The sequence below is a fragment of the Passer domesticus genome, chromosome 11, assembly GCF_036417665.1.
Source record: "Passer domesticus isolate bPasDom1 chromosome 11, bPasDom1.hap1, whole genome shotgun sequence".
In the NCBI taxonomy this organism is placed as follows: domain Eukaryota; kingdom Metazoa; phylum Chordata; class Aves; order Passeriformes; family Passeridae; genus Passer; species Passer domesticus.
The window spans coordinates 9223033-9242930 of record NC_087484.1 but is presented as its reverse complement, the minus strand read 5'-3'; the positions used below and the strand labels follow the sequence as shown (position 1 = coordinate 9242930).

Genomic DNA, 19898 nt, shown 5'->3' with positions numbered 1-19898 from the left:
AAAATCCACTTCAGCCGCGGAGTACATCAAAAGAAAGGGCTTAATCACAGGGCTTCCAGCCATTACAGTAACGGGCTTGGCTTCCAACATCTGCTGCAGCCTGTGAGCAGTGGGAACAGGGCACCAATTGTGTTATTTCTGCAGTGGAGTGATGGCACCTGGGCAAAGTCCTTATTTTGTACAAGGAGGCAGAGGGGGGACACTTTGAGCCTCGGTTACCTGGCAGGTTAAATAATGTCAGGGAGCAGGATTGGCTGCATTAACAAACCTTGTAAGGAAAAAAATCCCCCCAACCTATTTATAGAGCTTATCTTTGCAACTTCCACCCCTCATAAAAATACACTATATTGTGGACTTTGGAGTGTGGTTTCTTGGTGGGGGTGGGGGGTTGTTTTTTGCTTGATACAGATGATTGTTGCCTAGTCTGCAAGTGTTTATCGTTTTGCCATCATCTGTGTTATGTTTCACACGTACCCAGCTTTCCAGGTAATTAGAAGTTGATTGTGACCATTTAAAACTGAGTCTAAATCTCACAAAAGCAAAATTGCTTTTCATTTTCGTTTTCCTCTGGAGTTCATCAGAGTCCAGTGGACATTGTTTTTAATGGAGTTTATGCCAGACTCTCTACATAACTATGCACTATATCTTTTTAGAATGATTCCTTTACTTTTTCTCTTTTACTGTTTTTGACAGTCATTTACATTTACTGTCACAACAGGTTTCAAAAGCAAAGAACAATTTCTTCATCTGGATTAGGTCTGTCTTAAGACCAACTTTTTTTTTAATTACTAGTTTTAAAGCTTCCTTGCACACCTGAGTTTCTTGTTGCCTTGCAGGAGGACAATGACATCCTGGAGCCTGATCTGGACAAAGATGAGGTTTTGCTGCCTCAGCTGGGGGAGCTTTCAGGAGAGAAGCTGCTGACAACTGAGTACTTGGGAGTGAGTACCACTCCTTAGAATTTTAAAATAAATTAATTTTCTGGGTTAAATGTTTCATTTCAGTAGTTTCACCACTTTATTCAATTTGTTGCTTGAAGAGGCAGGTGCTACCTGCAGAGCAGTCTGGATCTTTCACAGTCTGTGTATGAGCTACTGCTCAGGAGAAGCAGAACCAGTGTGAGAAAGGAGCTACCCTTTCACAGAGGGTGGTCAGGCTGTGGCTTAATAATAAGCTACAGGCAGCCTTAGGGTTCTAGTGCTACACCAGTGACTCTGAGCACACAAAGCAAAGTACTGAGCAGGTTAATAACTGGAACATTCTGCTGGTCTGAAATTATTTTAGAAAAAAAAAAAAAGTTGAAAAGTCAACTGCTCCTGCAGGCGTTGTGCCGGATCAAGTATTGTCTGCCTTACTTCAAGCAGCAAAAAGCTATTAAATAAAAAAGCATCAAGTTTGTATGAATGCCATTTAGTGTGCTGTGACTAATTTGAGATATTCAGAGGGCTGGAGCACCTCTCCTGTGAAAACAGGCTTAGAGAGTGGCATTATTCAGCCTGGAGAAGGCTCCAGGGAGACCTTATTGTGGGCTTTCATTCCTAATAGAGTCTACAGGAAAGCTGGAGAGGAGCTTTTTCACAAGATCATGTAATGATAGGACAAGGTACAATGGCTTCAAACTGAAAGAGAGTAGGTTAGATTAGATATAAGGAAAAAATTCTTCCCTGTGAGGATGGTGAGGCTCTGGCATTGGTTGCCCAGAGAAGCTGTGGCAGCCCCATCCCTGGAAGTGTTTGAGGCCAGGTTGGATAAGGCTTGAGCAACCTGATGCAGTGAAAGGTGTCCCATGGCAGGGGGTTGGAACTGGATGGTCTTTATGAACCTTTCCAACCCAATCCAATCCTTCTGGATTTGAGAGTCCAGAATCCTGATGATGGAAAAGTGACCTGAGAGATGTCGTGAAAGAGCCTTCAGTGATTCCAGGCAGTTTTACCCAGTGACACCAGAATGCAATTTAGTTTCTCCTGCAGTATTTCTATAGAATTTTCTCTATGGCTTCAAATAACTGTTTTTCCACTGCATTTTTTTTCCTTCATTTCCTGTGTATCAGATAATGACTCACACTCCAAAAACTAAGAAGAAGCAATTTGCTGGTGTCCAGCAGAGTATAGATGAGCCTCTCCAGAGACCTGTGACACCAGGTTATCACAGAACTGCATATCTAATGTAAGTACAAACAAATTAGACCAAGTTGGATTTTTTAAGCTCTTTTAAAAAGCCTAACAACAAAGAAAAGAAGCCCATAACAATGCCTAATAGCTAAACAAAAGTGTGTTGCCATTGTCATTCATTATGGATAATTTGTGTAAGGGAGGGTGGGTGTTCAGTGCCTCTGACCAGAGGGTACATCCAAAACCACCTCCTCTCCTCTTTTCAGGGGGAGTCTGTGTAAACCTGGCCTCTGTGGGCTGTGGTCTCCCTCACCCCAAACCCAGCCAGGGCTGATTCTCTCTGCATTTGGCGTTCTTGTGGATGCATTCCTTTCTCTCAGCTTCTCCCTAGACCTGAGGTGATTGAACATAAAATGTCTCCCTTATCTTATCTAGGGTGCTTAACTTGCAGTTCAAAGCTCCAGCCAGGCATCTTCAAGGAGAGGGGACTTCTATGTTTGTAACTTCTTTATTCTGTTTTTGCTGTAATGGGCAAAACTCCTTCCTAACAATGTTTAAGGCCTGAACCATTTCATTCCCTGACAGGCAGCCTATTTAGAAAGTATATTTTCAGGAATAAATCATCATTATCACTGGAGTGTCTAAGCATGATATTCTTGCTTTATAAGTGGAGAAAAAACCAATTGTGAAAATGAAATTACTTTCCTCTGGGAAGTCAAAAAATGGTGTCAAACCCATGGGAGTGGCTCTTATTTCCCAGTGTCGTGTACTGCACTGCAATTTTTGCATCAGAAATAATCTCTGGAAGTGGTTGCTGCCTCTCTTTAGCACCATCTATCCAGGCAGGGTGTTTACTTACGTGTCCCAGGATCCTGGAGTGACGTGACTCTTGTGTTTGGCACAACTTGAATCTTCTCAGTTGTGCAGCATGTGCCTCTGCAAGGCGGCTTCAGGTCACTGCTGGATACAAATTAAAAACACATTTCTATCACGCTGTTTCTGGTAGCTCTTGGTCTGAGGGAAGTGTTGGTTTGATGGTGTGAAGCAGCCTTTACAGACTGCCTCGCTATGCAGACTGCAGAGGAGAAATGTAAACAGCAGAAATCTAGCACTGTGAAAATACGTGAAAATTAATTTCCCTCCTGCTCTGCCCAAATGGTAGAAATGCTATGAGTGTTTGATGCTCCCATGTTTTAAGCAGGAAACAAGCAGTACCACCCTGAATGAAGTTTGTGCTTTGTACCTAACTAATTTGTGTGCAGGAAACTGCAGTGAGTAGATGAAGACATTCTCAAACTACATTTTGCAGCAGAAAAGGACAAGCTTTTATGCAGTTCTAATTTTAGTACAAATTCATTTACTAAAATAAGGAAATCCTCGCTTGGAAATTATTGCAGGAGGAAGACAATAAAAACTTAGCTGCCTTCATTTGAAAGCAATATCTGAACTGGAAGTATTTTGTAGCTTAAATAATTTTAGTGGCTTGTATCATGTGAAATATAATGAAAAATGTTAGACAGTTCTGCCCAGGATACAATTTGTCTACCAGATACAATCCAGGACAGTTAATCTGAATTATCTGAAGTCCTGTGTTCAGCAGAGTGGTTAAACTACGTTAAAAATTTTTGTAAATGCTTCCATTCAAAATTGAAGTGACTATAACTTGTTTGAAGTTCTTCATGTGAGAGTCACTGTAATATATTCCATTTAAAAACATCATGAAAGAGGAAGCAGTTGAGGAGATACTATAACGTGCCTCTTTGAGTTGTTGGTTCATACCTCCAAAAGGGAGGGGGGTGAAGATCTTTAGTGCTGAATAGAAGTATTCACACAGAAAATTAATGCAGAATAGCCACTGCACATGAAGCAGCCATTTCATGCTAATTTTTCTATGACTTCCCAGTGCAGACAAGGCTCTAGTTACTTCAGATGAATTGTCATGGGATCCCTGTATGGACAAGCTCTTGCTGTATGGAGCTGAGGGAGTCAGGAAATACTGGAAAGCTGCCTTCTTTTTCTTTTTTTTTTTATTTTTCCCTCCTTCTTTAAAGACTCACTGGCTGAGATCACTCAAGGGGGCCTGAACTACTTAATATTCTGCTAGCTATTTCCTTAGAAACTGATTTAGCTGTGAAATCATTAACTGCCTCCTTGGACTGCATCCTTTTTACTAGAAATGTAGTTTAGCTACCTTAACCTGATATTGGGCAGGGAAACCTTCCATGTCTGCCAACTTCTTTTCACACACTTTTCACACCCTCTCACTTGTGCTGTGTTTTATTGCTTACTGGTAAGCAATTGTGTCCCTGTTCTGTCCTTCAGCTGCTTCAGTTTCCCATTGATCCACTTCACTTCTGAAACCAAGAGTTCTATTTGTTGCCTACTTTAGGTCAGTGTTGCATATTGCTTTTTAAAGTGAAATCCTTGTGATGTTCAGAAGCAAATCTTAAATCCTTGAAAAAGCTAAGTATTGAAGACCTCTCAGGCCTGTTTCTACAATCTTTAAGTGTCATGGTGGTATTTTTGGGTCTTCAGACTGCAGGGAGTTATCTTTTCTTGTCTCTTTTATTGCAGTAGGAAAAAATGTCAATTTCAAATATGTTTGATGTCAGCTGGTTTGGGGGAGCTACAGTCAGGCAGTTAAATTCTTAGTACTAGTTTTGAATATGAAATATAAAATAATTTCAATGTGTACTATGTCATTACAGACAATTAGAAGAAATTAGAATTTACTCTGATTAAACTTTTATACTGTAAGCATTCACCTTGCATTCTCCTTCCTCCTCCAGGCCAGAAAATGGTACCAGTTCCTGTCACGACAGGGATGAGAAGCTGCAGTCTCCAGCGAGTGGCCCTTCCTCCACCTGTGGTGGGAGACAGTCCAGCATTTCTGACTTCTGCATTTCCCCCTCATGTAAGGATGGCCTGTGGGTGCTGCTCTTAATTGCTGACATCTTCCTTGACTGGGGCAGGCTTAGGGGGCCTGGAATGTGTGCTGTAGACTGGGGATTCTTTTAGTGTAGTGTTTGTAGAGCCTGGGTCAGTCTGCAGGACCTTGGGGCACACAGCAGGCTCCAGCTCCAGCTGAATGAGTGGCCACAGGAGGTAACGTGTGCCCAGCAGACACCAATGGTCTCACTTGCCTCGCTCCATCTTGCTTCCTGTGGGAGTGCCAGGCATCAAACCCGGGGCTTCCTGTGGTGTGAAGGATACTCTGCAATGCCCCCTGCCCAGGGAAGGAGCTGCAGGCAGAGACAGTGCACTTCCCAACAGGCAAAGCCCCTTACTTGATCAAATATCCCTTGTTTGGATCTAAATGAATCACTGTCTGCTGGCACCTGCAGGCTCTGTTGGCTGTATCTCAGCGTTAGAGCTGAAGGCAGCTGCAGTTATCTGCTGAAATTTGCAACTGCATTCAGACCATCCAGGGCTGTGGAGGATGGGCAGCCTGGTGCTGTGTGGCTGCATTGTGGGTGATGCTGCTAAAGATTCTGCCCTTGCAGCTTCAGCTGAAATTAATGCAAACTCAGCTGGGCCTGAGAGCTCAGAAACATGTGATGGAATTTAAAAGGTTATAGCTTTCTGAAATACTCAATTGCTGAACTTCTGATATCCACGACATCCTGGAACTTTGGATGTTGGAGTTTCAACCTTCCTGCAGGGATTAATTAACATTTGCAATTACAGATCTAAGGCAAAATGTTCAGCAGTTATAGATAAAGGATCTTGCAGCATATCCGGGACAGAATTATTAATAAGTTCAGGCAAAGTGTGCTTTTTCTTTTCTGAAAAATATGCTTTGAAGCAGTAAAGGAATAGCATACTTTTTACTTTCTCTTCTATTTTTTTAAATTTCCTAAAGGAAATGAAAAGGATTCTGAGAAAAGTAACCGAGGTCTTGCAGACAGGAATTCACTTGCGTAATGCCTAGAGCTGATAAATGTAACATGCTGCAGGAGAGCAGGACAGGAGAGGAAAAGCTCCTGCCCACGGTGGGCACTTGGGTTCTGTTGTGTAGCAGTGGCAGCTGCTGTTTCCACTGTGCACCTTGTGTACAGCTCAGGGGTTTGGCTGACCTAGGGCAGCAACTCACACCAGCAAAGGCTGTAAACCAAGTAAAAGCATACTGACTTGGCAGTTTTCCTACAGAGAAAGAAAAAAATAATGGAATTTTACATACCTGTGCTTTGTAAAGGAAATTAAGCCAAGTAGTTATCAAGGATGTTCCTATTTGGTGTTCTAAAGTGTAACTAGGTGCAATTCCTAAGGCATTTTGCAGCCATCCAGAGCCCAAGAGAACAGATTTTGATATCTTTCCAGTGAGATGCATGCACTCACCTCTGTCACTTCTGCTGTGCTGCTGATGCTGTCTCATAGTTTGTTTTGTAGAGATTTGTGAAGACGTTTAAACAGGCAGCCTGAGTCAGTCAGCAAAGTAAATGTTGTTAATTTTTGATGAATACTGATTTAAAGCCTTCATGCTGAAGATATTTCTGCCAGTTTAAATGTTTTATTTTGTCAGAACTTTGCTTATAGCCTCTGTTTAAAACATTCTGTTAGCTGCTTTCAGTCAAAATTATATGCAGGTGGCTACTAATAAGACTACTAGATTGCATTCTTTTCCTATAGAAAAATATTTGAGATCAGAATATACAACATATTGCTAGTTTATATGCATTATACATGTAAAAAACAAATAATTTTTGTGTCTGACAGAGGAAATTTTTCCAGGCATTAATCCAGGCTATAAATAACATTGAGCTACTTGAAAGATGGCCTGAGGTTTTTTTTTGTTTTTGCAAGTAGCAATGACATATGTGCTTGTCTTTCTTGTCTTTTGGAATTTAGAAATGAGGTGGAAGAGAAGAGAAAAGAGAGACTGCACTGCTGGACCTCCTGGTTGTTATGTCAGTGACAGGACTTTATTCTGCAGGATTAGAATTGAACTGGGTCTTTGACCATCTCCACTTTTCCAAAAGGCAATGGGGATTGTAATATTTAAATTGAAAAGGCTTTAATTTAAGACAATGGAAAATAACCCTTTCTCTTCTGTTGCCTTCTAAGATACAGCAGGGAACAGAAATGTGTAAAAATAATGGTACTGCTCCTAGAGGCTTTCATGATGCTCTGCCAAACATCTCTGCTGTGCAATAAATATGCTGTTTATTGACTTCTGATCTTGTTCTGATGGTCATTCTGCAGTACCAAGAGCCTGCTTATTTCAGAATATTTGTTTCCCAGCGTCACATGAGTACCTTGGGACTCAGTTTCATGCAGCCAAGTCATGAAATGAATAGTAAGAGACAAAGAGTGAAAAAAACCAGAATAAAAGCTTCATGTGAACAATTAGCCTCCTCAAGGGGCTATCTCAAGAAGGCTAAGTTTAGCCTCAAGGAACCTTGATCCTCTTTTGTTTTCCAAAAATGAGTGTAGTTCTTAATGTCCTTCTGGAAATATTTGGGTGTTCTTGAACTGGTCTGATATTGTCTGGGTCCGTCCTCTCCCGCTTTGTCCTTTGGTTAAGAATCAATAATTCTTGCACTCTTTTATTTTTTGTCTCCTGTGGGCAGAAAACTTGTGGACCAAAGATGAACCCTGGTCATCCTCCTACACTTACTATGCTGAATGCCAGACAGAACATGTGCTGGGCAGCAAAATGCCTGTCTGAGAGTGACCTGATCTGCATTCTTATCAGCAGGAGAGAGCAAACCAGGACAGCAGCCTGTCCTGAGCATGGCAGGATTGGAGCTAGGGATTTTCCCTAAACTTTCATTGAACTTGCACATCGTGGTAGCCTTGTGGTTTTAAGCAAGCTGAGTGTCCTTCACTTCCCCATTAGTGTAAGGCAGAAACTGAGTCTGACAGAAGTGTAAAACACTTCTTTTTGTCTGCAGTGGCCCTGTTACTGTGGATATGTACAGACAACTGCACGGGGTTGTGTTCCTGTGGCTTTAATGAGATATTGGACATAGCTGATGTGTGTTAACTGCAGGTCTGCATGCTCCTGTCCCATTGCAAGTGCACAGTGTAGCCAGTTTTATTTTCCAACTCCAAAGGGCTTAAATTATCACACTTGGAGCTGTTTTGCTCAGGTGATAAGCCCTAATACACTCTGCCACACAAACTCAGTAGCCTGCCAAAACCTCAAGGTTTCCTTCATACAGCAGGAGCTGTGACTTGATTGTATTTCTAATAAAACTGTAAGGAGACAACTCCTCACTGAACTGTGCTTTGTTTTTTTTTTTAAGCAGCAGTTGAAATGAAGTCATCTGAAGTATTTGCATCAGGTCGTAGAATGGACCAACACATCCCAGCTGGTGATACCTTATCTTCTCAATCTGCTGACTTCACTGAGAGCAAAGTAAATGGTCAATCACACAGGTATGATCTATCCAGAGAATACCTAAAATTGTGAGAGGAGTCTGACAGGATTTACCAGCTAATTCCATGCTGCTGTAAAGACAATCTGTGAAGTTACTCGTGTGATGCAGTCTGGCCTGAGACAGCTGTGGTGGTGCTTGCCAAACAAAATACCCTTTGCTGTGCCAGAGGCAGCTGTTCAATTTCTAAGCATCTGGTTCAGAATGAGAGAAGTCTCAAGCAAGACATTATTAATGAACTTCACATCTATGCTCAATGCAGCCTTCTGAAAATAAAACTTCCTTATTGCTTCCTTAGATGACTCAACACTAGCCCATGAAAATAATTTTTTAGTAAAGAAATAGGTAGGACTGTGGGAACACAACAGGAATTAAGGAAGAAAAATGAAGCATTTAAGTGGGTTAAGAGTGCTTAAACATGCTGAGTTGCTAGCACTGCTGACCAAAGTCCTTCATTTTTCCACTAGATGGGTACAGCAAAGGAGGCAAAGTTATGAGATCACCCAGCAATGGGTTTCAACTCTTCCTCGAAATTATTCCTGTAAAATGAAAGGTCTTGCTCTCCTTATCCTGCTTATCCTGTTCACCTTAGGCACTCTGTGACGCCTTTGCCATGTGTACAGCTGTGATGTTATATCTTGGATAAGAACAAGGAATTAATTAGCAATTGGACTAAAGTCCACCACAGTTTTCAGGGTCTGCATGTGTCCTTCAGACATTAACAGCTTTTTCCTATAGCTAATTAGATTGGGCCAAGTTTTAAACAGTGTAGACAAATTTTGAAAGCAAATATGTTCCAGAACTAAAACACAGAATGGGTGGAGATGTGTTAAAGGAAAGCTTTTACAAGCTCTTTATGCACCTGGTTTTTCAGAAGTGCTTGGTTATTTGTGTCAATTACAGCTCTAGCACTTCTGAAAGATTCTGTCTCTAGAACTTTGTTTCCTTCATGCCTACAGATGCCAGTGTATGGGTTTGGATTTTTTGGGGGGGCTGGTGTGGCTTTGGTTGGGTTTTTTTCCCCAGTTGTACTGTTTCCATGGTGAGATCTGAGAAATTATACATTATATAACAAATTGTCACTGGTTTCAGTAGTCATACCTCTGGGCCAGCATTACTGGTTTTATTTCTGTTGTCTGTTGTAACAGTAGCTAAGCACATCATAGAAATACAAATAGACCATACAAATTTATGGCCAAATTGTTTGCTTTGTGGTGGAGATAGGGATATTTGTTTTTAGGCTTTGCTTCCAGGAAGCAAGTAAAATTGGCAGCATCTTGTCCCCCTGTTATTAAAAAGGTGTGTTCCCTGTAATATTTAATATTTGTTCACAAACATATGTCTAAATCTCAGATGGAATTTACAGAAGTGAAGGCACAGGTGCAGTATCCTGCAGAGGAAGATCATATCTTTTCACCCTGTGTTTCCTCAGCATGCATGCAGTAATTTGGATTTCCAAACACAGCCTTGAGTTACAGATACAGGAATGCAGCCGTTCGAAGTCAAAGAGAGCACAGGGTTTTCTGTGTCAAGGGTCTTTTGTTAATATGTTGGTGTTGCAATACCTAGACCTGCCTTTTCATTCTTTCACTCCTGGATGCAGACTATAATTTGTTTGCAAAACAAACAGGACTAATAAATCAATTCTTTGCTCATAGTTTTGTCCACTGTAAGAATTGCCTCCTTCCTGGAGGCAAATTCCTCTTTGGCAAATACCAAGACCTTCCTCGAAGAGGCATGTATGAGAAAAGGAGAGCTGAGCTGGGCTGTGGAAGTGGTCACTTCTCTTTCTCCTTTTCCTTAGCAGTATATATTGAGAGCTCAACTGTGCAGAGATGAGTGAAAGGATGCAAAATCAATTGGAGAGAAGAATGAGACCTTAGTAGTGGCATTTCTGCTGCAGATGTTTTATTTCCACAGGAATAAATGATTGTTCCAACTGATGCCAGTCAGAGAGTTAAATAACAAAAGCAATAGCAATTACAATGACACTGCTGTATGAAGATAAAGATGTTTAAATATCTCTGTGATCCACGCCTTGAGGTTTTATCTAGCCAGTCTTATTTTTGGTGTTGTTTTACCAGTCTCTTTCTGCTGCCATCTGCCACCTCCTCCTTTGAAGCTGAGACAAGTATTAGCACTTGTAATAGTCGTAGGTAGAGGGCTGCAGGGATGGTTCTTAGCAGATCAGTTAGCACATCTCTGCCCGTAACATTAGCATATACATATGCAAAATACAGACAATAATGCTAATTAAAATACAAAAGCAACACTTGCTGAAATCTCCCTGCAAGGTGAAGCAGGGCTATGGAAGGGCTAATCTGTACTGACTCAGCAGCATTCCCAGGGGAGGAGGGGAGATTAAATATCTTGAAAATCCTCCTAATCACTCCTTCGGATGGTCACAAAGGGTTCTTTTGATAGAGCTAATAACGCGGGGACTTTCTATTTTGAATCGCGATTTTTAGACGGCACCTTTCGATGTCCTGCCTCTGGCTCTTTTATTTCCCTTTTTAAATATGATGAAGTTTTCATGCAGCTGTTACTTTAGTTTAACCTTTTCTCCTTTTAAGAGAAAATCGACTCACTAATGCAAACATTAATTGAGATTCAAAATTATTTTAGAGACTTGCTATTTCCTGGTAGACTCCATTTTTTTAACTGGGAAAAACTGTATTTATGCGGGGGCAAGGAAGGACAGTGTATCCTCACACAGTTATTGACTAAATTTTAAAGAATGGTATTTTTGCAGACTGTGAAATAGCAGCACCTGCTTTATGTTCTCAGTGTGATCAAGGAACCTGTGTGTTTAGGGAATTTATTTTAGAGATGCCATCACAGCTTTTTGCTCTCTTGACAAAGCCTTCAGGGAGTTCTACAAATCTTATCTCAGACAGGAGCCAGGGAGGCTGCCTATGTCTGCCAAGACTGACCTGTACCTGGAAGAAATTGTGGTGTCTGTGCCCTAAAAGGATGTGTTCCTGTGCTATAGCAGACCTGTGTATTTTTTACACCCCAGAACGAGTCACTGGATGTGATAAACACAGCAAAAAAACAAGCTAAAGCTCAGTTACTGCTTGGCAGGGAATTTAAGTGCCCCTGTTTGCTCCTGTTGTGCAGAGTGAGGTTTGGGTAGGAGGGACAGGTCAAGAGCCAGGGTGGAGGCTGTGCAGGGAGCCCACGGCCCAGGCAGTGCCTGTGCTGCCATGTTCCTTTCATTTGCAGCCTCCCTGAGGTTTGAGCACCTGCCAGGCTGTCACAGCACGTACTGCAGGTCTCACTTGGTTGCAGACTTACTATGCATGAGTGTTTCTCCATGGATTGCTCACCCTTTCCCTCTCCTCCTCCAGTGACTTTGCCCTAGCCTTCACCAGCAAACCGAAGATTCCTCGCACTCCTGACGGCCAGAGCAGCAGCCCTAGGAAGGGAAAGGTCCCTGCCATTGCCCCCCAGTTCTCTCAGTCTGGACCCCAACAATCAAGCCATCCAAGCTCCTCAGGATCTGCAAGGAGCAGACAGAGTAAGTGGAAAATGTCATCGTTCTGTTTGTCATTCCTTGGGTGGGAAAGGAGGGAGCATTGTAGAAACTCTTCAGGAGTGAAGTAGTAGCTGCAAATGTGCCAGGAGTAAATGACATTGTGCTTGTCATCTGCAGGATGTACAACCATGTAATTATATCCTGCTGAACACTTGCTCCTATTTCCAGGCTGTCATGTGAGCAGTTAAAAGACATGCTTTTTCCTGTCTCTGGGTGGAGAAAAGTGACCCAAATTCACAGAAGTTTTTGGGGAAGCGTATGAGTCTCAGATGAGACCTTCTCTAGATGTCATCAGAGTTTTTCCTTTTCTTTAGACATTTGTTCATCCCACTGTGTAACTTGAAGTTGGATCCCTGAGTGTGTCTGCACTGCAGCTGAATGTAGAGCAGATGTCAGGCAGCTCAGGTGGTGGCTCAGGGCAGCTTGGTAAGCAGGGAGCCAAGCACACTGTGCTGCTATGGCAGTCTCCCTCCTGCTGGAGACTGGTGCTCAAGAGCCACGTGGCCATGCTGTGGCCTGCAGAAGTTTATAAAAAGTACTTCATCCGTGGGGGCTTCAGAAGAGAGGGTGGCTTTGACTTGAGGATGGAGGAAAATGATGGGCTCTTGCTTTGAGCCAGGCAACACAAGCTCAATACAGAGGAAAAATTGATCTTGGATGCTCACACATCAGCTGTGGAGTTTTTTGGGGTGGAGGGTGAAGAAAGGTGCATTCTTCAGGAATGAGCAAACTTTTTCTCAGGCTTGTGGATAGGAAAAGCTGGATTTAAATACAACTCTGTGTCCATCATCAGTGAAAATGGCAGGAGAGTGGCATCATAACAAGTTTAGTGATGATTATTTGATCACAATGCAACATTAGCTCTATTCTTTAGCTGTAACTGTTACTTGAAACATTTGACAAAAACATAGTAAGTCAGTACCTTCCCAAGAAACTCAAATGTATGTATCTCATTAGCTACTTACTACAGAGTCAGAAAATGAAATGAAGATAATTTGAATAACCCAGTAAACGAGCTGGAAAGAGCATTCTGAGCCTTGTGTGTTGCTCATTCATCGTTCCACACAGTTGCACATGCAGAGAAGTGCTGTGGTTTCGTTCAGGGAGTACAGGTGAGGCATTGGAAGGGAATGTTCTTGGTGGCGAAAGGAGGTTTTGACCTGCAGGCTCCTTGCTTCAACACTCCTGTGCTGAGGTAATGCAGCTCTTTCAGCTTTACCTTTGCTGCATGTGCCCTGAGGTTTACCTCTGACATGAGTGCTCTCTGTTTCCTGTGACAGCAGCACTGTTCTGCCCTGACTGGAATTGGTGTTAACACCCAAGAGTCTGTCCCTGGTTCCTGTTTCGGTTCATTTCCAAAAGCATTGCCCCATTGAAAAGAAGCCCTAGTGAGGGAAGAAAAAGTACAGAGTGTGTGTGTGTGTGTGTGTACAAAAAAAAATCTTCTGCATGTTCTGGTTTCTCCAGGGCACCTTTACACTCCTGGGGAGAGTGTCCTAGGAAAGATGTGACAGACCAGGGCTGCTTTCAGGAGGCTCTGGAGCAAGATCCTTTTCCAGTGGCACAGTGTGAAAAGCATTTTATTTTTAAATTGCTCTAAAGCAGACCACTTGGGGTTCTCTGTGGATTCAGTATATGTGATCTGTTAGTCCAGATACTTGAGCTCTTCCAACTTTTATTGTTTTATTTGTTTTACACTATACTTCTTCTCTTTGCTGGGAATATGTGCTGAATGTATAACAGACATCCCAACTTGCTATGGTCCATTTACCATTTCTCCCAATTTTTTGCTTGGGAATCCAGGTTATCATTTTCTGTCTGTCCACATGTGCCATGATACAGTGTCAGCAATTAAATGTTAAGCTCTTCCTGCTAAAAATAGCAAATAAATTATTTTGCAAACAACTAATCTTCCACTCACTCTGTGTACATGTATGCAGCCTTGTTGTCTGCTGTCACAAAGCAACAATTAGTTCTTGTCCATCCTGCAGGGACTTTCACACAGGTGTTTATAGGTGGGAAAAGTTACATGAAAGTTGTAAGGACCAGATTTTTAAAGGACTAAAAAGGGTTTTAAGCACCTATGCTGAAACTTGAGGTTCTCAAAGGTAATTCTCAGCTGTTACTTAAAGATGCAGGGAAGAGGTCTGAAGCAAGTGAGCCCCTAATATTTCTCTAGTAAAGTTCTGTGCTTACTGCTCCTTTAATTTCCTAGCTGACTCACCTGTAGGTCAAAAATGGTATCAGATGCACAGATACCAGCAATCAGTAGATTCCAGCAGCTGCTGCCTCCCATTTGCCTGCAGCATAGCTATGTAGGATTTTAATTTCAAGAGACTCTGTTCCAGTGGAAATTTGGAATCCAAATTTCCAAAAGAAATTTGTGGATTTCTTATATTTCTGAAGAAATGCAAGTTTTTATAGCTGATGGACATGATGAGAAAAAGATAACTTTCTGATTTTACTTGCTGCATTCACTTATTTTACAGGCACATTTTTAGCTTGATTTTAGTATTTGTTACAGGTGTGTTTTCTGGAAACAAGTTGATTTTATGTAAACCTACCTGAACTAGCTGGACCGCTCCTCTTGGAGCATGGAGTGTGTGGAATGCCTGAGGAATGCAGAGGAAGCCCAGGTACTGAGTGCAGCTACAGGCCTGGGGCCAGATTCCTGCCTGAGATGCAGCCCCTGCTGTTAGCTGAACTCCACAGCAAAAGCAAGCTCCTCCAAAATATCAGCCATGCTGGGATCCTCTGTGATTTCCACTTCCAAACTGGCACAGGGATGACACTGGCAGCATGGCTGGAAAATAGAGTTCCACAGGGAGCAGAGGCACCTCCAAATTTAGACCTTTTCAACTGTGCTCCACGTGGACATGGCTGTGTGGTTTAATCCACTCTGATCCTTATTCTCTGTCTGTTCCAGGCAACTCTGCCTGGGTGTGCTGAAGCTGTTTGCAGAGTACCAAGTTCTGCCTAAGGCACATGGCAGCTAGGGCAGGACAATAATCTCTGCCAGAAGAATGGGGAATGTTTTTTGTCAGGAGTGCAACTGGGGCCTGGCGATGCCCTTTCAGTTGTTTCAATATCCCCTGGAAAGGGGTTGCCATAAATGCATTCTGCAGCTTTGAGTGGCAGCATCAGGAGTTAAAGTGCCTTTCTGCATGTTTTTTGTGATGTTTGTGTCCCTGTACAAGTTGAACGAGCGTTGCCCTCAGGCAGCTTTTGTCTTGTAAATAAATCCTGCTTTCAGCTGACAGACCCTTTCTCGATGTTTTTCTGCAGGCAGCCAGTCCTACAGGAAGTGAGAACAGTTCCTTTCCTCGAGAATCACCTGTCACATTGTTGAAGGACAGAGCCAGCTTCCTGTAATGAGCTTTCCTGGTGACCTGCAGAGGAGAGTGAGGTTGTTGACACTGCGGGCCTTGCACAGGGATTGGGGATTATCTGATGGGATGTGTCTGTGGGCTCTAAAACTAGCTAAGACAAGGGCCTTGTTATTAGAATTCGAGGTCTCAGCAGCAGCCCAGGACTGACATGGGAGATGGATATTTTCTGGTTGTTTACTCTAAAGTGACATTGCCACCTCGAGAAGAAACTCTTGCTCTCTGCTTCTGTGTCAGTGTAAATGGCCTTTGGAAACAGAATGTAGGCTCAGCCCAGGAGTCTTACCAAGAAACTGTATTTTTTACTTATTGCTTGCTGAAGCAGCCTGCCAATTGCTTTTTTAAAATTCTGCCTGTGTGACTGGGTTGGGAGGTATCTGTGTTCAAAGGATCTGCATGAAGAGGGACAGTGTCTGCCACATGTGCAGAGCCTCCCAGCCCAGAGCAGTCCTGTGTGGGGTGAGATCTTCCTGACCCTGAAGAGGAGGTATTTTATCAAAATCTGGTTGACCTGTAGCAGATGGAAAACACTGTTACAGTGCCCAAGGCAGCATCCATGCTCACCTCTGAGGTCTTTATCTGCAGCAATTACTCCTATTACTTGTTTCTGCATTTTTTGTTAATTCTACTGTTTAACATCTGTGGAATGAAAAATCTCTTTTTCTTTTTTCTTTTTTTTTTTTCCTGGAATGAAGAGCTTTGCTTCTTCTTTCATAGAAGAAACCATGAGAATGTGAGCAGATTAGAAGCAGCTTTCTCTTTACATGTAACTGTGCTCCATCTTCTTTGGTGTTTGTTGTTTTTTTATGTTCTTTGCTTCAGAGCAATGACTGTTTATGTCTTTATGGAATTTGTGCTGTCTTTGGTGCATGTGAAGTGCTGGCTAGGCAAGAGATATCAGGAATCCTTCCACTGAATAAAAAGCAGCAGTTAGTTCTGCCAGTGAATTACAAAGCTGGTGCTGTTTGTTGTTCTTTCTCTCAACATAACAGTGACCAGGAAACACTGAAGTCTTCACTGGGGGTTGACTTTTCAGTAACACCCTTCATGTGACAGCTGCTAGGACACATAAGTGCAGTTTACACTGGGATTTGGCTGCTGCTGAGGCAGAGATGTACAAAAAGCTGACAGTGTATTTGCCAGAGTCTGACTTCAGAAACAAATGTTTGAATGAGTATGAAAACGGGGAAGGTAAGGCTTTGGTTTTGGAGAGCAAACAAGTGGAACACAGCCTGAAAGGTAAAGCAACTGCTGTAGTGACAGTGCCTTCCCCTAAAGTAAAGAGTTGTAAAGCCATTGCTGTAGAGGCAGAAGAAAGCTTTGTGCTTCTGACAAGATGTGGAATTGGGCCTCTTGCTCTGTGGTGGCAGCTCAAGAGCCAAGGCCCCTGATATTGTTCCTTCAGACCCACTGAGATCAGTGATGCTGTGTTAAATGTTGGCAGAAAGGGCTCCCACACACAACTTCAGGAAACCCCTTTGGACAGAGTTTAAATCAGAATGGAAGTGTTTTGTAGGAGTCAAGACCTCCTGTAGCTTAAAATCCAGTGAATTAATGTGGAAGTTACCATTTACTACTCAAAAACACGAACCTAACACCAAGCAGGCAGAGTATTGGGTGTTGCTTTAGCTCCCAAACTACTCAGGACATGGAGTGACTACAGACACTTGCTGGCCTCTGTCACACAGATCCCCATGCCAGACAAAGGAGCCACAGAAAATCTCTGACTTGTGCTCAGATTCATCTGCCTCCTCTCAGAGCTGATAAACACAACTAATGGGAAAATGTCCTCTGGTTCCCAAAAAGGCAGGAATGGAAAACAGCCATAAAAGTTCACCTCGAGGCTTTCCAGGGTAGGCAGAATTTCCTCTGAAATTGTTTTTTTTCCAGCACTGTAACATCAACAGCCAGTTGTGAATGAAGTGCTAAGCAGGTCATTTGCATACATGAATAACAGAATGCTCCAGTAGCTGAGTTTTATTTATCTGACAGCTGTGCTGTGTTTCATGTTGGATCTATGCTATGTTCATCCTAAATCTGATTGTGTAAGATGGAGAGCAGCTTTTGAAAAATGTTGAGAGCAGACTAATTTTTTTTTTTTTTGATGGGGAGCAACAACCCCAAAACCTCACTGATTTTATGAGTTGAGGTAAAACTTCACCACCCCTTGCCAGACACCCCAAGGTGTTTGGTAGGTGTGGCAGCTGCTCCAGCAGATCAAGATTCATGAAAACCAAAATGCATTTTGCTGAGTTGAACTGAAAGGAACCAACTGAAGTGTGTGTGCTTCTTGCTCAGGCTTGTTGCAGTGCAGAACTCTATCTGTATATTTTCCCATGTTCTCTTAGCTGTGTATGGAGTCTGAAATCCATGACTATTTTTATATTAATGCATGAGAAACCTAATTTTCCAAATACCTGAGAGAAACTGTTGATGTGCTTAGAAATAAGTTATCAGCTGAACAGTAATTTGAGAGGCTGAGGAAGTAACATGTCCTCCTTTCCTCTGTCTTCACAAAAAAGCCCCTGTGATGGCAGTCAGGAGATTTGAAGCTAATAAAAAATGTCAATTCTGCCTTTGTTCATGGGTCTCCACTCTTTGGGGTGGAAGGGTCCCTGAATGGAGGTCAGTAGCACACACATAGCAAATTCAGCACCTCACTCTGAAAAGTTGTTGGGTGTCTTTTGCATGTGCCACAAAGAGGAAGCTGCTAGATTCAGCACCCTCCTGGGGAATTCATAACAGGAGCAGTGGAAATTGCTGCCCCGGTGGGAGGGGTGTGATTGCACTTAGAGTGGCTGTAATTTCTTTCACCAAGAGCAAATAAAATTATTGCAAACGACACACGGATCTGCAAGGAAAGTTTTTCCGGGACCAAAGTCCTAAGTGGTGCTACCATGTGTTTTGGATGTAACTACTGTACCTTCAGTGTCATTTTGTTTATGCAGAGTGTTATTTAAGCCTACTGAAGTTTGCATAGAGGGCTCATTCTGTACGAGTGCTTTAAAATTATCTTTCCATGACTAAATAAAAATGCTCCTAAAGTGTTTTTTTTTCTTCTTTCTGATATATTTGGTTTGGGGGTCGTGCAACTTTTTTGTATGAATTTCTTTACATTTCACTCTGGTTTATTATTGACAAATTCTGTCCCCAGCAGTTTTTATCTCCATCTAAGTGGGAAACACAGCTCCCTTCAGTTCAGCCTGGCCTGCCTCTGCACAGGTAATGGTGTTTACTCAGAAGGGTTGCAAAGCAGGCATGAACCACTCATTGTTTGTGGTCTCTCATGAGGAGAGCCCAGGCATGTGGGATGCCACCAGCGACACTGGGTTGGTGTCAGAAGTGTTATTTGTTGTACAGTTTAAGTGTGTAAGGGAAGACAAGCAAGGAAGTTCTCTGGAGGGAAAATATTGCTGTGATTTGGAGGGACAGTGGTTGTTTGGTTTGGCTTTGAGTTGTCCCTTTAAACAAAGTTTCATTAAAGCAAAGTTTCACTAATCTTTATAAATCATGGTGGAGATGGCAATGCAGAGGTAAGGAGCTCTGCATGGTGGTCATGCACATCTTGGTGTGGTGGTAGCCAAAAAGCAAACACGCTGCCTTCCTTGCAGGTGTTTAAGTATATCAGACTTACTGTTCAGCTAGGGGCTTGAATTTATGTTTGAGACAGAACCTCCTGGACCATCCTCACGTTTGCTTGCAGCCTGACTGAATATTGGAACAAGGACTCTCCTGGGAGAGTAAATATGGGGGAGTTGGGGGGTGCTCCTTGCTTGAATAACCCAAGGAAGGAGCGTGTGAGCCCTGCCAGGCACCCCGGACCCCTCCTGTGCTGTGTGGGCCCTGAGCCCGAGGAGGTGTGTGGGCATGGCAAGCAGAGAGGGTATCTGTAATTACAGCCTTGCAAACCTCCTCTGATCCTGTGGGAACCCAGTGCCAAAGTACCTCTGTGACTGAGCCACGTGGACTTCCTCCGGCTAGGCTGCACTTTCCCAACCTATTCATGGAAATTGTGAAAGGAGGGAGACCCTTGGGAGTTCATTGACAGGTGAGAAACAGCAAGATGTTTCAAGACAAACACAACAGACTAAGACCAGACTGTTCTGGCCAAGCTATGGCAATCTGCTGCTAATGGATTTCAAAAAGAAACCAACTTCTGGGTGCAGAACGTAACACATTCTCCTACTGTGTTATCAGACCTGTAATTCTGTAGCCTGACATTTGTCAGGAGCTGGGATCCGACTTTTCAAAGCAGGTTTCCTCCCAACTCCAGGCTGCTTTCTGCCCTGCAGTGACATTGTATTCAGTAACAGCATCGTGATCCAAATTTCCACTTTTTGAGGAGCTGGTGCTCTCTGAGCAGCAGGCTCGGTGGCACACCCTGGGACATCTAATAACTTTCTGGAACATGTCCTCCTTCTCCTACAAGCTCTGTCAGCAGTCCTTGGCATATGGTCCAAGTTTCCAAGAAACTAGGGCAGTA

General features: G+C 42.8%; 1 protein-coding gene across 7 annotated transcripts in view; it reads left to right on the top strand.

The window, feature by feature from the left end:
* Positions 1 to 18464, top strand: part of ARMC9 (armadillo repeat containing 9) — a 55000-nt gene extending 36536 nt beyond the window's left edge. For 2 of the 7 annotated variants that reach the window (XR_010346180.1, XR_010346176.1), the window contains 7 exons: positions 837 to 941; positions 2051 to 2166; positions 4901 to 5025; positions 8363 to 8492; positions 11842 to 12011; positions 12987 to 13141; positions 15315 to 18464. Coding sequence is in view for 2 of the 7 variants with exons in the window: in XM_064385545.1 (XP_064241615.1) it covers positions 837 to 941; positions 2051 to 2166; positions 4901 to 5025; positions 8363 to 8492; positions 11842 to 12011; positions 15315 to 15337 (669 nt within the window). In the remaining 5 variants the exon portion in view is untranslated. Of the gene's footprint in view, positions 1 to 836; positions 942 to 2050; positions 2167 to 4900; positions 5026 to 6959; positions 7091 to 8362; positions 8493 to 11841; positions 12012 to 12986; positions 13142 to 14541; positions 14666 to 15314 lie in introns of those variants that run through there. The other 5 variants (XM_064385545.1, XM_064385544.1, XR_010346179.1 and 2 more) reach the window with 4 other exon arrangements.
* Positions 18465 to 19898: the final 1434 nt, after the last annotated feature.